We start from the raw sequence: 23,549 nt of genomic DNA, 5'->3' as shown, positions 1-23,549 counted from the left end.
CACTTCTCTCCATGGTTACTGTTGGTTGAGGACCTTCCACTTCTCTCCATTGTTACTGTTGGTTGAGGACCTTCCACTTCTCTCCATTGTTAGTGTTGGTTGAGGACCTTCCACTTCTCTCCATTGTTACTGTTGGCTGAGGACCTTCCACTTCTCTCCATTGTTACTGTTGGTTGAGGACCTTCCACTTCTCTCCATGGTTACTGTTGGCTGAGGACCTTCCACTTCTCTCCATTGTTACTGTTGGCTGAGGACCTTCCACTTCTCTCCATTGTTACTGTTGGTTGAGGACCTTCCACTTCTCTCCATGGTTACTGTTGGCTGAGGACCTTCCACTTCTCTCCATGGTTACTGTTGGTTGAGGACCTTCCACTTCTCTCCATTGTTACTGTTGGTTGAGGACCTTCCACTTCTCTCCATTGTTACTGTTGGTTGAGGACCTTCCACTTCTCTCCATTGTTACTGTTGGCTGAGGACCTTCCACTTCTCTCCATGGTTACTGTTGGTTGAGGACCTTCCACTTCTCTCCATTGTTACTGTTGTTTGAGGACCTTCCACTTCTCTCCATTGTTACTGTTGGTTGAGGACCTTCCACTTCTCTCCATTGTTACTGTTGGTTGAGGACCTTCCACTTCTCTCCATGGTTACTGTTGGTTGAGGACCTTCCACTTCTCTCCATTGTTACTGTTGGTTGAGGACCTTCCACTTCTCTCCATTGATACTGTTGGTTGAGGACCTTCCACTTCTCTCCATTGTTACTGTTGGTTGAGGACCTTCCACTTCTCTCCATTGTTACATTAAACTCAACGTGGGTGTACTGGGACTGGGATTCAATCCAATTCAACACACGACAATATACATCATAGGATAGCTGCTCTATAACACGCCTTGGATTGAATCTGTCATGTTTTGTCTTATATTGTCTTGTCATTTTGCTTTTCCTTCTGTTCGTTTTCCCCCTGCTGGTCTTTTTAGGTTCGTTCCCCTTTTTCTCTCTCCCTCCCTCTCTCTCTTCTCTCTGTCGTTCCGTTCCTGCTCCCAGCTGTTCCTATTCCCCTAATCAATCATTTAGTCTTCCCACACCTGTTCCCTATCTTTTCCCCTGATTAGAGTCCCTATTTCTCCCCTTGTTTTCCGTTTCTGCCCTGTCGGATCCTTGTATATTGTTCACCGTGCTGTGTCTTTGTATCGCCCTGTCGTGTCGTGTTTCCCTCAGATGCTGCGTGGTGAGCAGGTGTCTGAGTCTGCTACGGTCAAGTGCCTTCCCGAGGCAACCTGCAGTTTATTATCGAGTCTCCAGTCAGTTCTCGTGATTACGAGTGAAATTGTTTTTATGCTTTATTTACCGCTCCGATTTGTCTAGGAGTATTGCTATTTCCTTAAACTGGATTAAAGACTCTGTTTTCGCCAAGTCGCTTTTGGGTCCTCATTCACCTGCATAACAGAAGGATCCGACCAAAGAATGGACCCAGCGACTACAGACGCTCGTAACACTGCCGTCGAGATCCAAGGAGCCATGCTCGGCAGACACGAGCAGGAATTGTCTGCTGCTCGTCATGCCATGGAGAACCTGGCCGCTCAGGTTTCCGACCTCTCTGGACAGTTCCAGAGTCTTCGTCTCGTGCCACCTGTTACTTCCTGGTCTGCCGAGCCTCCGGAACCTAGGGTTAATAACCCACCTTGCTACTCCGGGCAGCCCAAGGAGTGCCGCTCCTTTCTCACCCAGTGTGATATTGTGTTCTCTCTCCAACCCAACACATACTCTAGAGAGAGAGCTCGGGTTGCTTACGTCATTTCACTCCTTACTGGCCGGGCTCGAGAGTGGGGCACAGCTATCTGGGAGGCAAGGGCTGATTGTTCAAACAATTACCAGAACTTTAAAGAGGAGATGATTCGGGTTTTTGACCGTTCAGTTTTTGGTAGGGAGGCTTCTAGGGCCCTGTCTTCCCTATGCCAAGGTGATCGATCCATAACGGACTACTCTATAGAGTTTCGCACTCTTGCTGCCTCTAGTGACTGGAACGAGCCGGCGCTGCTCGCTCGTTTTCTGGAGGGACTCCACGCAGTGGTCAAAGATGAGATTCTCTCCCGGGAGGTTCCTTCCAGTGTGGACTCTTTGATTGCTCTCGCCATCCGCATAGAACGACGGGTAGATCTTCGTCACCAAGCTCGTGGAAGAGAGCTCGCGTCAACGGTGTTTCCCTGCTCCGCATCGCAACCATCTCCCTCCTCTGGCTCAGAGACTGAGCCCATGCAGCTGGGAGGTATTTGCATCTCGACTAAGGAGAGGGAACGGAGGATCACCAACCGCCTGTGCCTCTATTGCGGATTTGATGGACATTTTGTCAATTCATGTCCAGTAAAAGCCAGAGCTCATCAGTAAGCGGAGGGCTACTGGTGAGCGCTACTACTCAGGTCTCTCCATCTAGATCCTGTACTACTATGTCGGTCCATCTACGCTGGACCGGTTCGGGTGCTACATGCAGTGCCTTGATAGACTCTGGGGCTGAGGGTTGTTTCATGGACGAAGCATGGGCTCGGAAACATGACATTCCTTTCAGACAGTTAGACAAGCCTACGCCCATGTTCGCCTTAGATGGTAGTCATCTTCCCAGTATCAGATTTGAGACACTACCTTTAACCCTCACAGTATCTGGTAACCACAGTGAGACTATTTCTTTTTTGATTTTTCGTTCACCTTTTACACCTGTTGTTTTGGGTCATCCCTGGCTAGTATGTCATAATCCTTCTATTAATTGGTCTAGTAATTCTATCCTATCCTGGAACGTTTCTTGTCATGTGAAGTGTTTAATGTCTGCCATCCCTCCCATTTCTTCTGTCCCCACTTCTCAGGAGGAACCTGGCGATTTGACAGGAGTGCCGGAGGAATATCATGATCTGCGCACGGTCTTCAGTCGGTCCCGAGCCAACTCCCTTCCTCCTCACCGGTCGTATGATTGTAGTATTGATCTCCTTCCGGGGACCACTCCTCCTCGGGGTAGACTATACTCTCTGTCGGCTCCCGAACGTAAGGCTCTCGAGGATTATTTATCTGTGTCTCTTGACGCCGGTACCATAGTGCCTTCTTCAACTCCGGCCGGGGCGGGGTTCTTTTTTGTTAAGAAAAAGGACGGTACTCTGCGCCCCTGCGTGGATTATCGAGGGCTGAATGACATAACGGTTAAGAATCGTTATCCGCTTCCCCTTATGTCATCAGCCTTCGAGATTCTGCAGGGAGCCAGGTGCTTTACTAAGTTGGACCTTCGTAACGCTTACCATCTCGTGCGCATCAGAGAGGGGGACGAGTGGAAAACGGCGTTTAACACTCCGTTAGGGCATTTTGAGTACCGGGTTCTGCCGTTTGGTCTCGCCAATGCGCCAGCTGTTTTTCAGGCATTAGTTAATGATGTTCTGAGAGACATGCTGAACATCTTTGTTTTTGTCTACCTTGACGATATCCTGATTTTTTCACCGTCACTCGAGATTCATGTTCAGCACGTTCGACGTGTTCTCCAGCGCCTTTTAGAGAATTGTCTCTACGTGAAGGCTGAGAAGTGCTCTTTTCATGTCCCCTCCGTTACTTTTCTCGGTTCCGTTATTTCCGCTGAAGGCATTCAGATGGATTCCGCTAAGGTCCAAGCTGTCAGTGAGTGGCCCGTTCCAAGGTCACGTGTCGAGTTGCAGCGCTTTCTAGGTTTCGCTAATTTCTATCGGCGTTTCATTCGTAATTTCGGTCAAGTTGCTGCCCCTCTCACAGCTCTTACTTCTGTCAAGACGTGTTTTAAGTGGTCCGGTTCCGCCCAGGGAGCTTTTGATCTTCTAAAAGAACGTTTTACGTCCGCTCCTATCCTCGTTACTCCTGACGTCACTAGACAATTCATTGTCGAGGTTGACGCTTCAGAGGTAGGCGTGGGAGCCATTCTATCCCAGCGCTTCCAGTCTGACGATAAGGTTCATCCTTGCGCTTATTTTTCTCATCGCCTGTCGCCATCTGAACGCAACTATGATGTGGGTAACCGCGAACTGCTCGCCATCCGCTTAGCCCTAGGCGAATGGCGACAGTGGTTGGAGGGGGCGACCGTTCCTTTTGTCGTTTGGACAGACCATAAGAACCTTGAGTACATCCGTTCTGCCAAAAACGACTTAATGCTCGTCAAGCTCGTTGGGCGTTATTTTTCGCTCGTTTCGAGTTTGTGATTTCTTACCGTCCGGGTAGCAAGAACACCAAGCCTGATGCCTTATCCCGTCTTTTTAGTTCTTCTGTGGCTTCTACTGATCCCGAGGGGATTCTTCCTTATGGGCGTGTTGTCGGGTTGACAGTCTGGGGAATTGAAAGACAGGTTAAGCAAGCACTCACGCACACTGCGTCGCCGCGCGCTTGTCCTAGTAACCTTCTTTTCGTTCCTGTTTCCACTCGTCTGGCTGTTCATCAGTGGGCTCACTCTGCCAAGTTAGCTGGTCATCCCGGTGTTCGAGGCACTCTTGCTTCTATTCGCCAGTGCTTTTGGTGGCCGACTCAGGAGTGTGACACGCGCCGTTTCGTGGCTGCTTGTTCGGACTGCGCGCAGACTAAGTCAGGTAACTCTCCTCCTGCCGGTCGTCTCAGACCGCTCCCCATTCCTTCTCGACCATGGTCTCACATCGCCCTAGACTTCATTACCGGTTTGCCTTTGTCTGCGGGGAAGACTGTGATTCTTACGGTTGTCGATAGGTTCTCTAAGGCGGCACATTTCATTCCTCTCGCTAAACTTCCTTCCGCTAAGGAGACGGCACAAATCATCATCGAGAATGTGTTCAGAATTCATGGCCTCCCGTTAGACGCCGTTTCAGACAGAGGTCCGCAATTCACGTCACAGTTTTGGAGGGAGTTCTGTCGTTTGATTGGTGCGTCCGTCAGTCTCTCTTCCGGGTTTCATCCCCAGTCTAACGGTCAAGCAGAGAGGGCCAATCAGACGATTGGTCGCATACTACGCAGCCTTTCTTTCAGAAACCCTGCGTCTTGGGCAGAACAGCTCCCCTGGGCAGAATACGCTCACAACTCGCTTCCTTCGTCTGCTACCGGGTTATCTCCGTTTCAGAGTAGTCTGGGTTACCAGCCTCCTCTGTTCTCATCCCAGCTTGCCGAGTCCAGCGTTCCCTCCGCTCAAGCGTTTGTCCAACGTTGTGAGCGCACCTGGAGGAGGGTGAGGTCTGCACTTTGCCGTTACAGGGCACAGACTGTGAGAGCCGCCAATAAACGTAGGATTAAGAGTCCAAGGTATTGTTGCGGCCAGAGAGTGTGGCTTTCCACTCGCAACCTTCCTCTTACGACAGCTTCTCGTAAGTTGACTCCACGGTTCATTGGTCCGTTCCGTGTCTCCCAGGTCGTCAATCCTGTCGCTGTGCGACTGCTTCTTCCGCGACATCTTCGTCGCGTCCATCCTGTCTTCCATGTCTCCTGTGTCAAGCCCTTTCTTCGCACCCCCGTTCGTCTTCCCTCCCCCCCTCCCGTCCTTGTCGAGAGCGCACCTATTTACAAGGTACGTAGGATCATGGACATGCGTTCTCGGGGACGGGGTCACCAATACTTAGTGGATTGGGAGGGTTACGGTCCTGAGGAGAGGAGTTGGGTTCCGTCTCGGGACGTGCTGGACCGTTCACTTATTGATGATTTCCTCCGTTGCCGCCAGGATTCCTCCTCGAGTGCGCCAGGAGGCGCTCGGTGAGTGGGGGGGGTACTGTCATGTTTTGTCTTATATTGTCTTGTCATTTTGCTTTTCCTTCTGTTCGTTTTCCCCCTGCTGGTCTTTTTAGGTTTGTTCCCCTTTTTCTCTCTCCCTCCCTCTCTCTCTTCTCTCTGTCGTTCCGTTCCTGCTCCCAGCTGTTCCTATTCCCCTAATCAATCATTTAGTCTTCCCACACCTGTTCCCTATCTTTTCCCCTGATTAGAGTCCCTATTTCTCCCCTTGTTTTCCGTTTCTGCCCTGTCGGATCCTTGTATATTGTTCACCGTGCTGTGTCTTTGTATCGCCCTGTCGTGTCGTGTTTCCCTCAGATGCTGCGTGGTGAGCAGGTGTCTGAGTCTGCTACGGTCAAGTGCCTTCCCGAGGCAACCTGCAGTTTATCGAGTCTCCAGTCAGTTCTCGTGATTACGAGTGAAATTGTTTTTATGCTTTATTTACCGCTCCGATTTGTCTAGGAGTATTGCTATTTCCTTAAACTGGATTAAAGACTCTGTTTTCGCCAAGTCGCTTTTGGGTCCTCATTCACCTGCATAACAGAATCCAGGTGTGTGTGTGTGTGTGTGTGTGTGTGTGTGTGTGTGTGTGTGTGTGTGTGTGTGTGTGTGTGTGTGTGTGTGTGTGTGTGTGTGTGTGTGTGTGTGTGTGTGTGTGTGTGTGTGTGTGTGTGTGTGTGTGTGTGTGTGTGTGTGTGTGTGGCAGTGTGTGTCCTATTTCCTAACTCAGTTGTGAATGTATTTAATCAGACCACTAAGATTAATCAGTAGGCTACATTTTATGATGTTTTTGAGAATGGACCAGAGGATTGTTTGTACAGCATTAGATAAGAGTTTCTTGCGTAACTGACTGATGACAATTGCACACGTTTATTGTGTGTGTGTGTGTGTGTGTGTGTGTGTGTGTGTGTGTGTGTGTGTGTGTGTGTGCGTGTGCGTGTGCGTGTGTGTGTGTGTGTGTGTGTGTGTGTGTGTGTGTGTGTGTGTGTGTGTGTGTGTGTGTGTGTGTGTGTGTGTGTGAATGTGTGTGTGTGTGTGTGTGTGTGTGTGTGTTCTGTAAATGTGTTGTATCAGTGTGTCTTTCCAATGTACTGTGAGCACAACTCCTCACCTTACAGGAACAGGAGATAATATGTCCTGTTCAGGGGTGAACTGGTACATCAAGCTGCCTCACCTTACAGAAACAGGAGATAGACTAGTGTCCTGTCCAGGGGGTGAACTGGTATTCTGCCTCACCCTACAGTGACTACTGTCCTGTCCAGGGGGTAAACTGGTACATCATTCTGCCTCAAAGTGTCCTGTCCATGTACTGGTACATTCTGCCTCACCCTACAGAAACAGGAGATAGACTAGTGTCCTGTTCAGGGGTGTACTGGTACATCAAGCTGCCTCACCCTAGAAACAGGAGATAGACTTTCCTCTGCCTCACCCTACAGGGGAGATAGACTACTGGTACATCAGGGGTGTCTGCCTCACCCTACAGAAACAGGAGATAGACTAGTGTCCTGTCCAGGGGTGTACTGGTACATCAAGCTGCCTCACCTTACAGAAACAGGAGATAGACTAGTGTCCTGTCCAGGGGGTGTACTGGTACATCATTCTGCCTCACCCTACAGAAACAGGAGATAGACTAGTGTCCTGTCCAGGGGGTGTACTGGTACATCAAGCTGTCTCACATGGTTCGGCATAAAGTAATCAGTGAGGTTGGTCTTCATTTAAAGTTATGGTTAGACATAAAGTAAGCAGTGTGGTTTGGTCTTCATTTAAAGTTATGGTTAGACATAAAGTAAGCAGTGTGGTTTGGTCTTCATTTAAAGTTATGGTTAGACATATATATAAAGTAATCAGTGAGGTTTGGTCTTCATTTAAAGTTATGGTTAGGCATAAAGTAATCAGTGAGGTTGGTCTTCATTTAAAGTTATGGTTCGGCACAAAGTAAGCAGTGTGGTTTGGTCTTCATTTAAAGTTATGGTTCGGCACAAAGTAAGCAGTGTGGTTTGGTCTTCATTTAAAGTTATGGTTCGGCATAAAGTAGACAGTGTGGTTAAGGTTAGGTTTAAAATCAGATTAGAAGAAGAAACATTTTTGAAAGAGGCGGAGCTTCTGACTTCTGACGACCGATAGGCTCCCGCCCAATGGGCCCTTTTGGCTCCGACCAGTAGGACCTGTGGTCATGACTTATTATCATTGACAGACCAACATAACACTCGGAGTGATGAGCTCATTAGTTCAGCTCCATACAGGTAATAAAGGGACACTACACCTTCAACTAAAAGGTTGTCAGACGTTTTCAGTTTTCAGACTTCCAAAGTGAACTCATGTCAGAGTGAATGGAAAAGATAAGCCCTGGAGAAACCCCTTTGGATTGAGGCATATGGTATGATCTACACAACCAATGTCGTGGGTTCCATCTTGAAACCCTGAAACCAGTCTACTTTTGAGGTCTGAAAGTCTTTAATTTACGAGTGACATGTCCCTTTACATTTACATTTACATTTAAGTTTTAGCCCAATCCAGAGCGACTGGTCATTCACCTTATGGGGACAGTCACTTAACAATAGTGCATCTAAAACTTAAAGATTTTTCCAATCCTGGTCCTAACATACATTTTCAAATCAAATTTGATTGATGGTGAGTTGATTAGCTGAATCAAATGTGTTCGGTGCTAGGGCAAAATGTAACCCCCCCCTTTTGGTATTGGGAAACACTGCTTTAAACAATACACTTTATTCAGTTGTTCAATGTTTCAGTGTCATCACCATGGGCACATTGGCACAAGGCTAACTGGCATAGATTATATTTCTAATAGTTAATTAGTAACGATTAATTAGTAACTCTGTTAAAAACAATATTCCTTTTACTGTAGTCACATGACGCGCCCCACCACCCCCTCCTCCCCTGAAAACCTACTGGATATATTCTCTGGCTCAATGGTCAAATCCATCATATGCTGATTGGTAAGTGAGCGATGTCTTTTTCCATAGTTTCAACTATCTCTTATTCCTTCTGCATGAAAATACGTCACCTTTTATTGGTTGATTTTGCCACAATTGAAGTGAATTCAAGAACTCAGGAAGTGGAAGTTGATCATTTGTTATTTTTAAACGATTCTTCAATTATAAAACTAAAACTTGTTTGTTTCGCTCGTTAGCCTTTATCATGTTTTAACCCTGATGGAGACTTTTAGGCTGAAACACGTAGGTTTATGATGAAAGAAAACATTTTTTTTATCAGCTTCCTCTGCCGGAAGTACTTCCTTTGGCTATAACTGTACCAAAATAAATCTATATCATTTTTTATTCTTTATTTTCCAGCCGTGTGTCTGATCTGAAGAGAAGCTGAACAGAATGATGTCATCTGGTGTTCTGATGGTGCTCCTGTTCTTTCAACATGTTACTGCAGACAGCTCAGGTAAAGGGTTGATTCTCATTTAGGGAACGGAATGAGAGCATCACACAGAATACTGTTGCTCCCCAGTGTATATATATATATAGCTGCTCCCCAGTGTATATATATATATAGCTGCTCCCCAGTGTATATATATATATAGCTGCTCCCCAGTGTATATATATATATAGTTGCTCCCAGTGTATATATATATATAGCTGCTCCCCAGTGTATATATATATATAGCTGCTCCCAGTGTATATATATATATATATGTATATAGCTGCTCCCCAGTGTATATATATATATAGCTGCTCCCCAGTGTATATATATATATAGCTGCTCCCCAGTGTATATATATATATAGCTGCTCCCCAGTGTATATATATATATAGCTGCTCCCAGTGTATATATATATATAGCTTGCTCCCCCAGTGTATATATATATATAGCTGCTCCCCAGTGTATATATATATATATAGCTGCTCCCCAGTGTATATATATATATAGCTGCTCCCAGTGTATATATATATATAGCTGCTCCCAGTGTATATATATATATATATAGCTGCTCCCCAGTGTATATATATATATAGCTGCTCCCCAGTGTATATATATATATAGTGTGCTCCCCAGTGTATATATATATATATATAGCTGCTCCCCAGTGTATATATATATATAGCTGCTCCCAGTGTATATATATATATAGCCAGTGTATATATATATATAGCTGCTCCCAGTGTATATATATATATAGCTGCTCCCAGTGTATATATATATATAGCTGCTCCCCAGTGTATATATATATATAGCTGCTCCCAGTGTATATATATATATAGCTGCTCCCAGTGTATATATATATATAGCTGCTCCCCAGTGTATATATATATATAGCTGCTCCCCAGTGTATATATTGCTCCCCAGTGTATATATATATATAGCTGCTCCCAGTGTATATATATATATAGCTGCTCCCAGTGTATATATATATATAGCTGCTCCCCAGTGTATATATATATATAGCTGCTCCCAGTGTATATATATATATAGCTGCTCCCAGTGTATATAGTTGCTCCCAGTGTATATATATATATAGCTGCTCCCCAGTGTATATATATATATATAGCTGCTCCCAGTGTATATATATATATAGCTGCTCCCAGTGTATATATATATATATAGCTGCTCCCCAGTGTATATATATATATAGCTGCTCCCCAGTGTATATATATATATAGCTGCTCCCCAGTGTATATATATATATAGCTGCTCCCCAGTGTATATATATATATAGCTGCTCCCCAGTGTATATATATATATAGCTGCTCCCCAGTGTATATAGTTGCTCCCCAGTGTGTATATATATATAGCTGCTCCCCAGTGTATATATATATATAGCTGCTCCCCAGTGTATATATATATATAGCTGCTCCCCAGTGTATATATATATATAGCTGCTCCCCAGTGTATATATATATATAGCTGCTCCCCAGTGTATATATATATATAGCTGCTCCCCAGTGTATATATATATATATATAGCTGCTCCCCAATGTATAAATATATATATAGCTGCTCCCCAGTGTATATATATATATAGCTGCTCCCCAGTGTGTATATATATATATATATATAGCTGCTCCCCAGTGTATATATATATATAGTTGCTCCCCAGTGTATATATATATATAGTTGCTCCCCAATGTATATATATATATAGCTGCTCCCAGTGTATATATATATATAGCTGCTCCCCAGTGTATATATATAGTTGCTCCCCAGTGTATATATATATATATATAGCTGCTCCCCAATGTATATATATATAAATATATATATAGCTGCTCCCCAGTGTATATATATATATAGCTGCTCCCCAGTGTGTATATATATATATATATATAGCTGTTCCCCAGTGTATATATATATATAGTTGCTCCCCAGTGTATATAGCTGCTCCCCAGTGTATATATATATATAGTTGCTCCCCAGTGTATATAGCTGCTCCCCAGTGTATATATATATATAGTTGCTCCCCAGTGTATATAGCTGCTCCCCAGTGTATATATATATATAGCTGCTCCCCAGTGTATATAGCTGCTCCCCAGTGTATATATATATATAGCTGCTCCCCAGTGTATATATATATATATAGCTGCTCCCCAGTGTATATATATATATAGCTGCTCCCCAGTGTATATATATATATAGCTGCTCCCCAGTGTATATATATTGCTCCCCAGTGTATATATATATATATATAGCTGCTCCCAGTGTATATATATATATATATAGTTGCTCCCCAGTGTATATATATATATAGTTGCTCCCCAGTATGTATATATATATAGCTGCTCCCCAGTGTATATATATATATATAGCTGCTCCCAGTGTATATATATATATAGCTGCTCCCCAGTGTATATATATATATATAGCTGCTCCCCAGTGTATATATATATATAACTGCTCCCCAGTGTATATATATATATATATATAGCTGCTCCCCAGTGTATATATATATATATATATATGCTCCCAGTGTATATATATATATAGTATATATATATAGCTGCTCCCCCCAGTGTATATATATATATAGTTGCTCCCCAGTGTATATATATATATATAGCTGCTCCCCAGTGTATATATATATATAGTTGCTCCCCAGTGTATATATATATATAGCTGCTCCCCAGTGTATATATATATATATATAGCTGCTCCCAGTGTATATATATATATATAGCTGCTCCCCAGTGTATATATATATATAGCTGCTCCCAGTGTATATATATATATATAGTTGCTCCCCAGTGTATATATATATATATATAGCTGCTCCCCAGTGTATATATATATATATAGCTATGTATATATATATATAGCTGCTCCCCAGTGTATATATATATATATAGCTGCTCCCCAGCTGCTCCCCAGTGTATATATATATATAGCTGCTCCCCAGTGTATATATATATATATATAGCTGCTCCCAGTGTATATATATATATATATATATCTGCCCCAGTGTATATATATATATAACTGCTCCCAGTGTATATATATATATAGCTGCTCCCAGTGTATATATATATATATATATAGCTGCTCCCAGTGTATATATATATATATATAGCTGCTCTCCCAGTGTATATATATATATAGCTGCTCCCCAGTGTATATATATATATAGCTGCTCCCCAGTGTATATATATATATATATATATAGCTGCTCCCCAGTGTATATATATATATATATAGCTGCTCCCCAGTGTATATATATATATAGCTGCTCCCCAGTGTATATATATATATAGCTGCTCCCCAGTGTATATATATATATAGTTGCTCCCCAGTGCAGGTTATGGGTGATGCTTTGTGGGCAAGAATAAAGCAATGGGGAGCAGCTATATATATATATATTGTATATATAATATAATAATACTGAGGTAAAGGAAGGAGAGGAATATATAGGAATATGTATATATATATTCCTCTCCTTCCTTTACCTCAGTATTATTATTTATTAACTCAGCACGGTATTCATCAAGTGTAAGATGTGCATTTAACCTTCTTTATTGCCATTTCAAGATGTTGGTTTGAGTCCCAAATGGCTTCCTAATCCCTATGTGATACACCGTTTTTGACCAGAGCCCTGCCACTATATAGGGAACGGGACGTCATGTGGGATATTGTGTTATTGTGTTAAAGATCTGGGCAATAATTAGCCACTCCTGATTTTAAAATTATGGAACTTAAAATGTTTTTTGGAGACTTCACCTCTTGTCTTGTCAACCGCAATGTGTTTAGATTTATTTTAAACATTCAGACTCTTCAATAAATATTCAACGGAACGTGACAGGATGACAAAAAAGTCATATTCTGAATCAGCTGACGATAGAGAACAAGTTGTTTTTGTTGTTCTGTTCCGTTGATTTCAATGGCTTATTGTCTGTGTATTCAGAGCTAAGGGACTGTCTTAAAAGTGCAAGTGATTAACTGAAAAATGTCTTTGCAACCACATGACTTTAGACATCTCAAACCAACTGTAATAGGTTCACTATGTCATATGGTTGAGAAGATATTGACATTTTTTCACATGCAATAGTTGGTGTTGCAGTTTTAAGATGGTCCCTTAATCCTTAAAGCAGTGGAGGGCTACAGCCTTGTTCACTGCCGTGTTGGTTGTAGTTTTTCACATGCCGAGTTTAATGAATCAGCAGTAGGATACACAGCATAGATTTAGCCTCCAAAGAAGGATATATGACAGTGAATTTCATAAACAATGGACTTGTTCTCTGTCTTCAGATGATTTAGAACATGTGATTTCTATCATTCTGGCACGTTCCTTTGAAGGGGCATTGATGATTAAAGTCTGGATCATTAATATAAAGCTTATTATAAACCGGGTAGTTCGGGTCTTGGATGCCGATTGGCTAAAAACAGAATTCCAGCCATATGTTAGGCAATATACCAATGGTATAACGCAAAACAATTTGTTTACTGTTATATTTATGTTGGTAACCGGTTTATAATAGCAATAAGGCATCTCAAGAGTTTGTGGTGTACAGCCAATAAACCACTATTAAGGGCTGTATCCAGGCACAGGAACAGCCCTTAACCATGGAACATTCTTAGAAAATAGGGTTCCAAAAGGGTTCTTTGCAGAAGGTCAGGGTTCTACCAATAACCATTCTCATCTGAAGAACCCTTTTTGGAAGATGAGGGGAAAAAAAGTGTAGACCTCCACAAGTCTGGTTCATCATTGGGAGCAATTTCCAAATGCCTGAAGGTACCACGTTCATCTGTACAAACAATAGTGCGCAACTATGAACACCATGGGACCACGCAGCCATCATACCGCTCAGGTAGGAGATGCGTTCTGTCTCCTAAAGATTAACGTACTTTGGTGAGAAAAGTGCAAGAACAATCCCAGAACAACAGCCAAGGACCTTGTGAAGATGCTGGAGGAAACAGGTACAAAAGTATCTACAGTATATCACAACAGTGAGTACACCCCTCACATTTTTGTAAATATTTGAGTATATCTTTTCATGTGACAACACTGAAGAAATGACACTTTGCTACAATGTAAAGTAGTGAGTGTACAGCTTGTATAACAGTGTATAACATCTGTGGGGCATCCTCAAACGGAAGGTGGAGGAGTGCAAGGTCTCTAACATCCACCAGCTCCGTGATGTCGTCATGGAGGAGGGGAAGAGGACTCCAGTGGAAACCTGTGAAGCTCTGGTGAACTCCATGCCCAAGAGGGTTAAGGCAGTGCTGGAAAATGGTGGTGGCCACACAAAATATTGACACTTTGGGCCCAATTTAGACATTTTCACTTAGGGGTGGACTCACTTTTGTTGCCAGCAGTTTAGACATTAAAGGCTGTGTGTTGAGTTGTATTGAGGGGACAGCAAATTTACACTGTTATACAAGCTGTACACTCACTACTTTACATTGTAGCAAAGTGTCATTTCTTCAGTGTTGTCACATGAAAAGATATACTCAAATATTTACAAAAATGTGAGGGGTGTACTCACTTTTGTGATATACTGTATATCCACAGTAAAAGCCCTGACCTCAATTCTATAGAACATTTGTGGGCAGAATTGAAAAAGTGTGTGCGAGCAAGGAGGTCAACAAACCTGACTCAGTTACACCAGCTCTGTCAGGAGGAAAGGGACAAAATTCACCCAATGTATTGTGGAAGGCTACCTGAAACATTTGACCCAAGTTAAACAATTTAAAGGCAATCATACCAAATACTAATTGATTGTATGTAAACTTCTGACCCACTGGGAATGTGATGAAAGAAATTAAAGCTGAAATAAATCATTCTCTCTACTATTATTCTGACATTTCACATTCTTAAAATAAAGTGGTGATCCTAACTGACCTAAAACAGGGAATTCCTTACTAGGATGAAATGTCAGGAATTGTGGAAAAACTGAGTTTAAATGTATTTGGCTAAAGTGTATGTAAACTAATGACTTCAACTGTACCACTGGATGAGATCAATTGTCATTGTTTTTTATCAGAATTATGTGAGGGTTGATGTGTTGTTGTTCTTAGGCACGATGTGACAGGGAGTGCCTGGATACAGCCCTTAGCAGTGACATATTGGCCATATACCACAAACCACTGATGTGCATTATTGCTATTATAAACTAGTTACCAAAGTTATTATAACAGTAAACAAGTAATTTTGCATCATACTTGTGGTATATTTAAGCAATAAGGCACGAGGGGGTGTTGTATATGGCCAATATATCACGGCTAAGGGCTGTTGTTAGCCTGTCGTATATTGGCCATATAACACAAATCTTCAAGGTGCCTTATTGCTATTATAAACTGTTTACCAACGTAATTAGAGCAGTAATTATACATGTTTTTTCATACCCGTGGTATTCGGTCTGAATACCACGTCTGTCATCCAATCAGCATTCAGGGCTCTAACCAACCAGTTTATAATGTCTGATATTCCACAGCTTTCAACCAATCAGCATCCAGGACACAAACTACCCAGTTTATAACGGCCAATATATCACACCTCCTCGGGCCTTATTGATTAAATCGAATGTAGTGTCTTGTCATAAGCTTTATGGGGGAATTGTTTTCTCAGGTACGGTTGTTACCAGTTGTGAGGCGTGTCATGACCAAGCCACCTGCCTAGACTCACCTGTGGAACGTGAGAGGGGAGATGCTTTCCAAACCGTCACTTGCACCTGTCAAGATGGCTTCGTTGGCGACGGCATCACCTGCTACGACCTTGACTTCTGCGCTAAAGGCTCCTGCTGTCGTCAAGGTTACGGCTGGTCCTCGGAGCTGGGCTGTGTGGACGTTGACGAGTGTTCCCTCCCAGACCAACCCTGCAGCCCTCCTCAGGTCTGTGAGAACACCCCCCGGATCCTTCAACTGCCTGGTGCCTCCTGAAGACGACCTCCAATCCAGTCCTGGCGACTCCCGTTCAGTGCAGTTTCAGTGCGGGGGGGAGACGGTGTCCAGTGGGAGAGGACTGTATCAGTGTTGGTGGAACGTCCCTCTGTGCAGACCCCTGCCTGCACTACACTGTACTGAATGACGACTGGCGTTCCACCACCAACTACGGTCCAGCTAATGGCTACCACTGTGACTCGTCTGTCAAGTGGCAGGGCTGGTATCGCCTGTTCCTGGGGAACACCAGTGTTCAGATGCCAGAGAGGTGTGTGGAGAAATACATGTGTGGGACGGAGATCCCCTTGTGGCTTCCATTAGCTCATCCCCAGCTGTTAGACGGGGTGGTTCAGAGGAGCGTCTGTGGACACTATTATTATGACTGCTGCTACAGGAGGCAAAATCCCATCCATGTCAAAGCCTGCTATGGAAACTACTATGTCTACAAGTTTGTCCCTACAACAACATGCAACATGGCCTACTGTGCAGGTATGACATCATAATGTCCTTGTCACTGTGCAGGTATGACGTCATAATGTCCTTGTCACTGTGCAGGTATGACCTCATAATGTCCTTGTCACTGTGCAGGTATGACCTCATAATGTCCTTGTCACTGTTTCTTAAAGACATCAAGAGTGTTCAAATAACTAGACATAACAAAGTCATTTAACACTACCTCTGTCTCTTCCAGATGTCAACACCACGGTGTGTTCCACATGTGGAGTGTTTGATGCCTGTGTGAGAGACAATGAGACCACCTGGAGATGTGAGAGGAAAGGTGAGTGCTGAACAAATATAAACTGTACGGTCAGATCGGTCTTTTTTCAAACACTATGAAACGCAGAGATTTAGGGGTGAAATGATGCATCTTTAAGAGGCGTGTCTTTTAACCAATAAGGTCAGAGGAGGCGTGTCTTTTAACCAATAAGGTCAGAGGAGGCGTGGTATATTGACCATATGTCACAAACCCCCAAGGTGCATTATTACTATTATAAACTGATTACCAATGGAATTAGAACAGTAAAAATACATGTTTCCTCATACCCTGAATGATGATTGGTTGATAAAGGCAGCTTGGGGGTTTGTGGTATATGGCCAATATACCATGGCTGAGGGATGTATGCAGGCATTCCGTGTTGCGTGGTGTATAAGAAGCCACACAGAGATCTCAGTCTCACACATGTACCTGTTCACACGCCTTATTGCTTAAATAACCTCCCGAGTTGTTCACGTAGCTCCAGAGCTGGTGTGTGGGCGGAGCCTCCTGAAGGTGGGCCTTCCAAACGTTTACCTGGAGGCTGCTGGTCTGGATGCTTCCTCTGCCCACCTGGCTGACGGACGCTGCTCCGCCCACGAGGATCGTAACGGCTCAGTGTGGTACCAGGTGGAGCGACGGGAGGGACACTGTGGAAACACTCTGGAGGTGAGAAATATTTTCACTTTATGTTCAAGAAGGTTCTATATTGCTGCCCCAATATTTTCCCTGGAGACGTTTTGTGAATTATTACTAAACACAGTTGGATCACATCCTCCTTATGGAATGACCTTCAGAACAACCTACAGTTACATTTGACATTTAGCAGACGCTCTTATCCAGAGCCACTTGCAGTAGTGAGTGAATATACGTTGATACTTTTCATACTGGTCCCTGGTGGGAATCGAACCCACAACTCTGGCGCCATACTCTACCAACCGAGCTACGCGGGATGCAGTGGTGCCTTTCAGTTCAGATTGTTGGTGGAGGAACCTCTGCTTGTTTTTTCAATTGTGTTTTTGTATTTTTGTGTTTTCTATGCTCCTGCCTTGACTGAAGTATGTGTGTCTCTAACGTTTAATGTGTAATAGCTGCTGGTCACGAGACCTTGGTCTCAATAGGACTCTTTAAATAAAGGTGATGTAAATAAATCGGGCTGAAGACGACATGACATTAGTGTTAACGGTGGTTAATTGTCAAATCAAATCAAATCAAATGTATTTATATAGCCCTTCGTACATCAGCTGATATCTCAAAGTGCTGTACAGAAACCCAGCCTAAAACCCCAAACAGCAAGCAATGCAGGTGTAGAAGCACGGTGGCTAGGAAAAACTCCCTAGAAAGGCCAAAACCTAGGAAGGAAAGAATTACCCCAAATCACTGTGATTTCACAGTAGTCTACACATCACTAATGCAAATATGACATATTTCTTAATCCCCTCCTCCCTTTTTCCCAGACAAACACCACCCATGCTGTCTACTCCAACAGCTTATTAGTTTATCCAGTAGATGGGAGGAACGGCTCCCGACCCTTCGGCTTTCCCTTCTCCTGTGTCTATCCTCTGGAGACAGAGAGCAGTCTGGATGTGGCCATCAGACCTCTCCCACTGTGAGAAGATATGCAGAAAGTCCATTCTGTTTAATTCTGTTGTCTTTATGCAGACGACACTATTATATGAAAAAAGTGATATCTAGAACCTAAAAGGATTCTTCGGCTGTCCCCATAGGAGAACCCATAGGAGAACCCATAGGAGAACCCATAGGAGAACCCTTTGAAGGACCCCTTTTGGTTCCAGGAAGAAACCTTTTGGTTCCAGATATAATTATTTTGAGTTCCATATAGAACCCTCTCCACAGAGGTTCAACCTGGAACCAGAACGGGTTCTCCTATGGGGACAGCCAAAGAACCCTTTTGGAACTGTTTAGTCTAACAGTGTCATCATTATGAACATTCAACTGTTTAATGTTTAATGTTTAATGTTCATAAAGTTTGATTTGATTTGTAGCTTCACCTCTTTGTACCTTTGTACCTGTTCACAGAACTGAACATAAAGTTGTCCGAGTCGGTGCCAAGGCCAAGGCCTCCATGTCTCTGTACCGCGACTCCAACTACACACAGCCTTACCCAGCTGGTCAGCCAGTCACCCTGATTGCGGGTTCCTCCCTGCACGTGGGCGTGTCCGTAGAGGAGTCCGAGGCAGAACGTTTTGTTGTTGTTCTGGAAGACTGCTACACCACGGAATCCCCCAGCCCTGATAATCTTCCACGGACCTACATGATTCAGGACAGGTCCATGACTCTGTTCATCGGCTGTTTGCATGGCCATGTGTGTTTGTTTTGTGTGTGAAGTATGGTGTGTTTGTTGCTGTGTACGGTCTGTGTAGCCGTACATACCTTGAAACCTTTGCTGTTTCTTGGCTCTTCTCCCAGGTGTCCTACAAATCGCACCCAGGTGACAGTGGAGGAAAGTGGCTCGTCCCTCAGGGCTTCGTTCTCTGCTCTACTGCAGGGGGAATACCGTTACATCTTCCTGCACTGCAGCCTCAGCCTGTGTGACCAGGGGATCTCCTCCTGCACTCCAGTGAGTCCTGATGTTCTTCTCAGACTCATTTAACTCTCTCCTTGGGCTTTCAGGTCTCTCTGACTTAGTGGTTGGTCTCTGACTCAGTGTTTTTCTGACTTAGTGTTTGGGCTCTATGACTTAGTGTTTCGTCTCCTTAGTGTTTGGTCTCTCTGACTTAGTGTTTGGTCTCTCTGACTTAGTGTTTGGGCTCTCTGACTTAGTGTTTCGTCTCCTTAGCGTTTGGTTTCTCTGACTCAGTGTTTGGTCTCTGACTCAGTGTTTGGTTTCTCTGACTTAGTGTTTGGTCTCTGACTTAGTGTTTGGTCTCTGACTTAGTGGTTGGTCTCTGACTTAGTGGTTGGTCTCTCTGACTTAGTGTTTGGTCTCTCTGACTTAGTGTTTGGGCTCTCTGACTTAGTGTTTGGTCTCCTTAGTGTTTGGTCTCTCTGACTTAGTGTTTGGGGTCTCTGACTTAGTGTTTGGTCTCTCTGACTTAGTGTTTGGGCTCTCTGACTTAGTGTTTGGTCTCTCTGACTTAGTGTTTGGTCTCTCTGACTTAGTGTTTCATCTTCTTAGTGTTTGGGCTCTCTGACTTAGTGTTTGGGCTCTCTGACTTAGTGTTTCGTCTCCTTAGTGTTTGGTCTCTCTGACTTAGTGTTTGGTCTCTCTGACTTAGTGTTTGGGCTCTCTGACTTAGTGTTTGGGCTCTGACTTAGTGTTTAGTCTCTGACTTAGTGTTTGGTCTCTGACTTAGTGTTTGGGCTCTCTGACTTAGTGTTTGGGCTCTCTGACTTAGTGTTTGGTCTCCTTAGTGTTTGGTCTCTCTGACTTAGTGTTTGGTCTCTCTGACTTAGTGTTTGGTCTCTCTGACTTAGTGTTTGGGCTCTCTGACTTAGTGTTTGGTCTCTCTGACTTAGTGTTTGGTCTCTCTGACTTAGTGTTTCATCTTCTTAGTGTTTGGGCTCTCTGACTTAGTGTTTGGGCTCTCTGACTTAGTGTTTCGTCTCCTTAGTGTTTGGTCTCTCTGACTTAGTGTTTGGTCTCTCTGACTTAGTGTTTGGGCTCTCTGACTTAGTGTTTGGGCTCTGACTTAGTGTTTAGTCTCTGACTTAGTGTTTGGTCTCTCTGACTTAGTGTTTGGGGTCTCTGACTTAGTGTTTGGTCTCTCTGACTTAGTGTTTGGGCTCTCTGACTTAGTGTTTCGTCTCCTTAGTGTTTGGTGTCTCTGACTTAGTGTTTGGTCTCTCTGGCTTAGTGTTTGGACTCTCTGACTTAGTGTTTCGTCTCCTTAGTGTTTGGGCTCTGACTTAGTGTTTAGTCTCTGACTTAGTGTTTGGTCTCTGACTTAGTGTTTGGTCTCTGACTTAGTGTTTGGTCTCTGACTTAGTGTTTGGGCTCTCTGACTTAGTGTTTGGTCTCTCTGACTTAGTGTTTGGTCTCTCTGACTTAGTGTTTCATCTTCTTAGTGTTTGGTCTCTCTGACTTAGTGTTTGGTCTCTCTGACTTAGTGTTTGGTCTCTCTGACTCAGTGTTTGGTCTCTGACCTAGTGTTTGGTTTCTGACTTAGTGTTTGGTCTCTCTGACTTAGTGTTTGGGGTCTCTGACTTAGTGTTTGGTCTCTCTGACTTAGTGTTTGGGCTCTCTGACTTAGTGTTTCGTCTCCTTAGTGTTTGGTGTCTCTGACTTAGTGTTTGGTCTCTCTGGCTTAGTGTTTGGGCTCTCTGACTTAGTGTTTCGTCTCCTTAGTGTTTGGGCTCTGACTTAGTGTTTAGTCTCTGACTTAGTGTTTGGTCTCTGACTTAGTGTTTGGTCTCTGACTTAGTAGTTGGTCTCTCTGACTTAGTGGTTGGTTTCTCTGACTCAGTGTTTGGTTTCTCTGACTAAGTGTTTGGTCTCTGACTTAGTGTTTGGTCACTCTGACTTAGTGTTTGGGCTCTCTGACTTAGTGTTTCGTCTCCTTAGTGTTTGGTCTCTCTGACTTAGTGTTTGGTCTCTCTGACTTAGTTTTTCATCTCCTTAGTGTTTGGTCTCTCTGACTTAGTGTTTGGGCTCTATGACTTAGTTTTTCATCTCCTTAGTGTTTGGTCTCTCTGACTTAGTGTTTGGTCTCTCTGACTTAGTGTTTGGTCTCTCTGACTTAGTGTTTGGTCTCTCTGACTTAGTGTTTGGGCTCTATGACTTAGTTTTTCATCTCCTTAGTGTTTGGTCTCTCTGACTTAGTGTTTGGTCTCTCTGACTTAGTGTTTGGTCTCTCTGACTTAGTGTTTGGGCTCTCTGACTTAGTGTTTCGTCTCCTTAGTGTTTGGTGTCTCTGACTTAGTGTTTGGTCTCTCTGACTTAGTGTTTGGGCTCTCTGACTTAGTGTTTGGTTTCTCTGACTTAGTGTTTGGTCTCTGACTTAGTGTTTTGTCTCCTTAGTGTTTGGTCTCTCTGACTTAGTGTTTGGTCTCTCTGGCTTAGTGTTTGGGCTCTCTGACTTAGTGTTTCGTCTCCTTAGTGTTTGGGCTCTGACTTAGTGTTTAGTCTCTGACTTAGTGTTTGGTCTCTGACTTAGTGGTTGGTCTCTCTGACTTAGTGGTTGGTTTCTCTGACTCAGTGTTTGGTTTCTCTGACTAAGTGTTTGGTCTCTGACTTAGTGTTTGGTCACTCTGACTTAGTGTTTGGGCTTTCTGACTTAGTGTTTCGTCTCCTTAGTGTTTGGTCTCTGACTAAGTGTTTGGTCTCTGACTTAGTGTTTGGTCACTCTGACTTAGTGTTTGGGCTCTCTGACTTAGTGTTTCGTCTCCTTAGTGTTTGGTCTCTCTGACTTAGTGTTTGGTCTCTCTGACTTAGTGTTTCATCTCCTTAGTGTTTGGTCTCTCTGACTTAGTGTTTGGGCTCTATGACTTAGTTTTTCATCTCCTTAGTGTTTGGTCTCTCTGACTTAGTGTTTGGTCTCTCTGACTTAGTGTTTGGTCTCTCTGACTTAGTGTTTGGTCTCTCTGACTTAGTGTTTGGGCTCTATGACTTAGTTTTTCATCTCCTTAGTGTTTGGTCTCTCTGACTTAGTGTTTGGGCTCTCTGACTTAGTGTTTCGTCTCCTTAGTGTTTGGTGTCTCTGACTTAGTGTTTGGTCTCTCTGACTTAGTGTTTGGGCTCTCTGACTTAGTGTTTGGTTTCTCTGACTTAGTGTTTGGTCTCTGACTTAGTGTTTCGTCTCCTTAGTGTTTGGTCTCTCTGACTTAGTGTTTGGTCTCTCTGACTTAGTGTTTGGTCTCTCTGACTTAGTGTTTGGGCTCTCTGACTTAGTGTTTCGTCTCCTTAGTGTTTGGTGTCTCTGACTTAGTGTTTGGTCTCTCTGATTTAGTGTTTGGGCTCTCTGACTTAGTGTTTGGTGTCTCTGACTTAGTGTTTGGTCTCTCTGACTTAGTGTTTGGTCTCTCTGACTTAGTGGTTGGTTTCTCTGACTTAGTGGTTGGTCTCTCTGACTTAGTGGTTGGTTTCTCTGACTTAGTGGTTGGTCTCTCTGACTTAGTGTTTGGTCTCTGACTTAGTGGTTGGTTTCTCTGACTTAGTGTTTGGTCACTCTGACTTAGTGGTTGGTTTCTCTGACTTAGTGGTTGGTTTCTCTGACTTAGTGGTTGGTCTCTGACTTAGTGGTTGGTTTCTCTCTCTACAGGTGTGTTCCAGGAGGAGATCCCGCTCTGTGTCCAAGTCCATCCTCCTCAAGCCGCTCACCATCGGGCCAATCACCTGTAAATATTTTACTTTAGTAGTGACTTACATAGTTTATGAGCTAATATATTGTAGAGGTTTTGGACCAAAATGTAGAGTGGTCGGGAAATGAACAAAAATTAATATCCGATATTCTGGTCAAAAGCACTCGGCCGTCGTTCTGGTGTGTTTCCTCTCTAACAGTCAGATTATCTTTGACCCCCAGGGGCCCAGAGCCTGGAGTGAGCCTTGGGAACCCCCCACCCCACCCCACCCCCCAGGGGCCCAGAGTCTGGAGTGAGCATTGGGAGCCCCCCGCATGTCATATGAAGGATGGGGTCCCTCCTGCACTAATCCCCTGATCTCCATCCCAACCTACAGCCCAGTGTAACTTTCAAGGGCACAGAAATACTTGTTTTGATTCTAGTAATGAATTTATGCACTACAGTGTGATTTCATTGTACTGTGTATGTTGTATACACATAGACTTG

The 23,549-nt window shown here is 43.8% G+C and overlaps 1 protein-coding gene across 1 annotated transcript; it reads left to right on the top strand.

Moving 5' to 3' along the window:
* Positions 1–16,113: 16,113 nt before the first annotated feature.
* LOC124021880 (uromodulin-like) lies at positions 16,114–23,549 on the top strand (the record flags this gene model as incomplete). Its single annotated transcript, XM_046337020.1, has 8 exons — positions 16,114–16,537; positions 16,740–16,826; positions 17,284–17,471; positions 18,260–18,411; positions 18,843–19,091; positions 19,233–19,383; positions 23,024–23,099; positions 23,285–23,549. Coding segments are annotated over 8 exons (1,347 nt in total), but the record flags the coding sequence as incomplete, so codon positions are not given.

Source organism: Oncorhynchus gorbuscha, unplaced genomic scaffold, assembly GCF_021184085.1.
Source record: "Oncorhynchus gorbuscha isolate QuinsamMale2020 ecotype Even-year unplaced genomic scaffold, OgorEven_v1.0 Un_scaffold_1239, whole genome shotgun sequence".
NCBI classification, from domain to species: Eukaryota; Metazoa; Chordata; class Actinopteri; order Salmoniformes; family Salmonidae; genus Oncorhynchus; species Oncorhynchus gorbuscha.
This window is presented reverse-complemented; position numbering and strand designations above follow the sequence as displayed.